Below are 5,452 nucleotides of genomic sequence, written 5' to 3'. Positions count from 1 at the left end.
AAAGCGACTTTTATTCGAAATTGCTGCAAAGAGGGCTACCATACCCAGGATGCCGTCGATGTGGCATCACCGCTAATCTAAAAATCCCTACCTATACCAGTGTTGCCAGATACATCTTTAAGTTAAAGATTAAACATTATAAATTTAAAACAAGTAATTTTTTCAAACCTATTAAGAATTCTGGTATCATATACAAATAAATAATAACAATAATACTAATAAAATATTAATATTAATTTTGTGCTCATACATTAAACGACTTTAATAAATTAAAAATTCAATGATTTAAAGCCAATTGTATTATTTAGAAACGTAATAAACCTTGCCTTAAGTCAAAACAATTTTTAATACAACCATAAATGCAATAATACAATTTAAGACTGCCTTAATGAATATACATTTAATGACTTCAAATAATTGTAAACTCAATGATTTTTTTTACGAACGTAATAATATCAACCCCTTGCCTTAATTTAAGGCTATAACCTAATGAGACTTATAATGCAATAATACAATTTTTAGAGGACCTTTGCCACAGTTGGGTTAAGAGATTCGTTACCTACTCTTAAAAAACTTAGCAGTTTGCGCTTGAACTGCTCCAAAGCCTCCTTTCCCAGCACTCGCCTCCACAATGTGTCGGGAAATCCATTCGGGCAGTTTTCTCCGAATCCCGGCATTCGCATAGCGTTCATCCAGAAGATAAACGCAAGCATAGTCCTTAATGTGACGAACTGCTCGTCCAATACACTGGTTGACCGCCTTCATGCAGAGATTCTCGAAGAATTCATTGCCCGATCCGGGTCCCAGTTTCTCATCCAAGTGCCGCATTCGCTGCTGAAGTTCCGGCGCCTGGCGATTGGGATATGGCAGACCCACCACTAGAACTGCCCTGCCCAGATCGTCGGCGAAGTTCAGGCCCTCGGAGAGCTTTCCTCCAACGACACTCAGAAGTAGGGCTCCTCCTGATCCCGCTGCCTTTATGGCCAGCGCATATTTCACCAATAGCTGCTCCGCTGATCCAGACACCTCCCGGAACAGGGTCTTCCTGCGGGAAATCCGCTCAAGGGTTCCCGATTGCTCCAGATAATTGTAGACCTTATCTAAGTACTCGTAGGAAGGCAAAAAGCAAACCACTCCACCTGGCACCACTTGGCACAGATTCTGGAGGATCATCGAGAGCTCCTGTAGCTGCAGTTTGGTTGGGAAATTATTGTTAACATTAAAGAACAGCAGTAAAGAGACGAACCATTTCTGGACTAGCCCTCTGGGCAAAGTTAAAACGTAAGAGCGCACGGTTTGGACCATTGGATACCACAAAGGGCAGGACTGCATCTTCGGGCACCACATGGCTGTAGAAGCGCTCCACCAGACGATCCTTGCAGCTGGTAAACAGCTGCTCCTTCAGCTCCTGAGTGGGCTGCATGGTGCCACCAGCAACCACAACCTGCAAGTATTACAAAACTCTATAAAAAAAAGGCGTTTAAATGTGATTTGCTTTGCTCACCGCTCTAGCTTCGTCCAGGATATCGGCAAACTGTTCTGCAGGATCGAGTAGTAGGTACTTGAAGGTTCCCTGTTGGGGGTCTAATAAAATCCTGCCATCCTCCGCATTGCTGGTAAGGGTTTCCAGAAACGCCAGTAATGGTCTGATGGGTGAGGGAGGTAATTCCAGGTGCGGCTCCTCCTTTTCCTGCCGCTCCTCCACCGAATCGGCCATTTCCTCTAGCTTCCTCTTGCCCTGCTTCTTCGTTTTCTCCTTTTCCGTTTGCTCGCTGGCCAATCTCTGGAGGATCAGGCTCCTGGCCGATGACAAAGTCGGTGGCCGATTCTCACTGGGCTGTGGTTCCCTCTGCATCTTGGCCGCATGTCCTTGGACTTTCCGGGCGAAACGAGTGCGCGCACAAAAATCCAATAGCTCGCAGAGATCGATGTTGAAAAAGTCTCCCTCGGCCGTTAGCTCATACGTGCGCAGCATTCTCGAGCAGTTGGGCTGCGTGTTGTCGCCCGGATCGAGTGCCTTAAGCAACCGCCGAACTATATAGATGAGTTGGTTGATTTTCAACAGATTCTTGGTGCTAAATCGTTTCTGAAAGTGCTCCTTGTAGCCCGAGATCTCCACTCTAGCTCGCTCCAGCCTCTGCCGGTTGATTTCAACGCCATGCAACTGGGCCAAAGTGTCCAAAAGATTGTGTGCCTCGTCGACAATAACGATGGATCCTTTGAGCTTAATGCCCAGCTGCTGACGGGCGGACTTCTGGAGCAGCAGCTGATAGGGCAGTAATATCAGTTGGGCCTGCTCCAGAGCGGATCGGGATGCGTAGTAGGAGCAGCCACCACAGGCGGCTCCTTGGCTGGCCAACTCCTCAATGTCCAGGGGTTCACTTAGAGCCAAATCCCTCAGCGAATCCACCAGGGAAGCAGCCTTAAACGGACATCTACTGCTTGCCCCTGTCGCCAGGCGACTTTTCTTGCTGGGATTGGGCTGCGATTTGCTCTTGCTGGCCATGTCCAAACACCGCTCGTTCATCAGAGCCACTTGTTTGAGGCTACGCACCTGGCTGTTAACACACAATTGCTGCCGGGAGCCCAGGGAAATGCATCTTACCGACTGACCATATGGAGTTTTGCGAAGCTCTGAAATTATTTGGGTTAATTGCGAGTGGGTGCGACTGCAGAAGAATATTTGCACTGGGCGATAGTGATCCTCGCTGGTTTCCTCTGGTTCATCGGCAGTTTCATGCTCCGAATCCGTGTCGGAGTTGGATTCCTGGCTCGGTTCCACGGGCCGCTGCTTTCTGCTTTGCTTTTAAAGGATCTAGCCCGCTTCCTGATATCCACCAGCTGCTGCTCTTGTTTGTCCAGCAACTGCTGCATGTGCTGCAGCTTTTGGAGCTCCTCCCGCTGTGTCCTTGACTTTGCCTGGCTCTCAAGCCAATCCTGCGCCTGCTCGCTCTGCTTTTCCAGTTCAGCCAGCTCCAGTTTGGCACCGCCAATCCTCGCCAGCATTTCCGCCCTAACCAGTTCCTCGTGCCTCGCAAGCCAGGTGAGTGAGCCACAGGTGAGGGTCAAGGATTTGCCCGTGCCCGTGGGACTCTCGAATATGCCCACCTGCCCCTTTTCGAGCACTTCAAAGAGCTCCTGCATCAGCTGCTCCTGGATGCCATATGGTGTGTGGGGAAATCCAAATTCCTGGGCGGTGGGCGTGGACAGCGGCTGGTGAGGCGTGTACTGGGCCATTTTGGGGATTTTCTTTAAGTTATCCCCTCATTCGGAAAAGTGCTAAGACAAAACGACGCGCCAAGAAGAAGAAGAACTACAACAACAGGTACAAAGCAGAGGTAAATCAGCGAGGGGATTTATTATTAGGGATGGAAGTCTGCTAGTGGTGGACAGTGAAAAATAATATGAATTGTATGCGATACTTTACATGTAGGGTAGAAAAAGGCAGCTAATATGCACTTGATGTGTATAATATTTCTATGTGCTGAAAAATGTCGTATCAAGTAAATGGCTGATTCAGCACGGAAAAAATTAATTTGCATTTTGCCAAAAAACTGTATCGTAGTAAAATCAGCTGTTCAGATATGCTGAAATCGGAAGATGGATGGTGGATGTGCTCTGTGAAAATCGGAGATTCATATTTGTCAAAAAATTAACCGTTTCCAGCGCTATAAGGCCATCCCAGACAACAACCATTATAATCAATAGATAGCAGCTCGATATTCTACTTTACAGAGCTATACAGCACTAGAGCTACGATTGTTTTGCCTGTTTAAATATTTTGTGATTCTACAATTTCCTTGCTGATTATTGCATTAAGGGTTTTTATTACCATTTATATTTGACTAGGATAATAATGAAATTAGCGTCGAAAATAGTACCTCTTCTGTGGTGCATGGCTTGGTTTCCCCAATGGTTCTGGTCAATATTTTTTACCTTTTCTTACACCATTTTCTTGAAAACGGTTGCCTTTAACTTTATGATTATTTAAAACGATATGTTGAAAGCCACCAAAAATCGATTTATCGTCTGGCATAATCGAGCTTGTGTCGGCACTAAAAAACCACGATCAGCAGAGGCGCCAAAATTCATCGAATAATAGCAAAAGGAAAGCCGCAAAATAGTGAATCAAGCAAGTGTTCTTAATATAAAACTTGGATATAATGCGGTGAGTAATAGTATAGTAGCATGCAAATCGAGGCGCTGCGCTCGCCTAATAAGCCCCTAACTTAATTGACTGTCAATTAGTTGTAAGCGCTGCTTAATCTTTGAAGATGCCAAGTCGTGTCTCCTCCTCCCCTTTGCTATTACTGTCTCTCTCTGGCAAGATGAAGTTGATTTCATTTGAGGTTCAATTTCGCTTAAATAACTTATGTACATTTCAAATCAAATCCGTATATGCATATGTTGCTATTGTATGGGTGTTTAGTTTCAAACTTTTGCTGAATAAAAAAATTCCACATTTGTAGGTCAAATTCTGTAGGTCACTTCTCTGACTCCGCCATTTTTTTCGCGTCTCCTTTTTGCACTTTTCTTGGAATTTTCAAGGACTTCGTTTTGGCTTGTGTATTTAAACTGTTTTTAAGCACTGGCTAAGAGAATACTAAATAACTTTGGGTGGATAGTTATTATTATTCCGACTCATTTGCTCCTTGTTGATATTTAACGATCGTTATCATTATATCTTTTACTCATGAAGAAAAAGGCTGCTTTCAGAGGTGTCAGAAATTGTTTTCAATCAAATTTTAAACCAAAATTATTTCTTGGTGTCACAAGTGCTGTTATATAAAATAAACCGTTATAAACTTTTTAGTGACACTATTTAAATTAAACATTTTAATAGAAACATTTATATATTATTTGCTTTGCTTTGCCTTGTTTTGTTTTTTATTTTTTATTATATGAACTTGTTACAAAATTTACAAATTACTTTTATTTATAGTTATAATTACAATTTTATTTTACAGCATCAATTAAAATTTTTTTTTGGTTTACAATAGTTTTTTTATCCGTTTAAGATTTTTGTGACTCCCCAGTATACACAGTTGCGTTCAAAATATTAGTAGCGGCACATCCCTCCGTCTTTCAACGTTCGTTTCTGTTATTTCTTTTTTACAGTTTATAGGATGGTTAAATATTTTATTTGTTTTGACACTATATAGATTTATAAATTAACCCATTATCTGGAATTTGGCTTGTCGAGAGACTCCTTTTTTTACAAAAAATTGTGGGTACATTTATTTATACAAATGGCTTACAGTATATACATATTATAAAGTCTCGCATGGGCTTGTGCACCAGGAAGTTTTGTTCAGATTGGCTTTGGGAACTATAGTTCATCATCCCACTTCAATTGAATTTCCGTGTCCACACAAAAAAACACTTAATCGGCGGTAATCCGGCAGGGACTTCAGTTTCCACTCATCAGCGTTTGAAAATAGCAGGGCACAGT

The 5,452-nt window shown here is 42.9% G+C and overlaps 1 protein-coding gene across 1 annotated transcript; it reads right to left on the bottom strand.

Moving 5' to 3' along the window:
• Positions 1-314: 314 nt before the first annotated feature.
• On the bottom strand, positions 315-3,371 carry LOC128265062 (ATP-dependent DNA helicase DDX11). The gene is given in 4 exon segments (XM_053000852.1): positions 315-1,188; positions 1,247-1,444; positions 1,505-2,805; positions 2,808-3,371. Coding segments are annotated over 4 exon segments (2,562 nt in total). The 5' UTR covers positions 3,238-3,371; the 3' UTR covers positions 315-555.
• Positions 3,372-5,452: the final 2,081 nt, after the last annotated feature.

Source organism: Drosophila gunungcola, unplaced genomic scaffold, assembly GCF_025200985.1.
Source record: "Drosophila gunungcola strain Sukarami unplaced genomic scaffold, Dgunungcola_SK_2 000091F, whole genome shotgun sequence".
NCBI classification, from domain to species: Eukaryota; Metazoa; Arthropoda; class Insecta; order Diptera; family Drosophilidae; genus Drosophila; species Drosophila gunungcola.
This window is presented reverse-complemented; position numbering and strand designations above follow the sequence as displayed.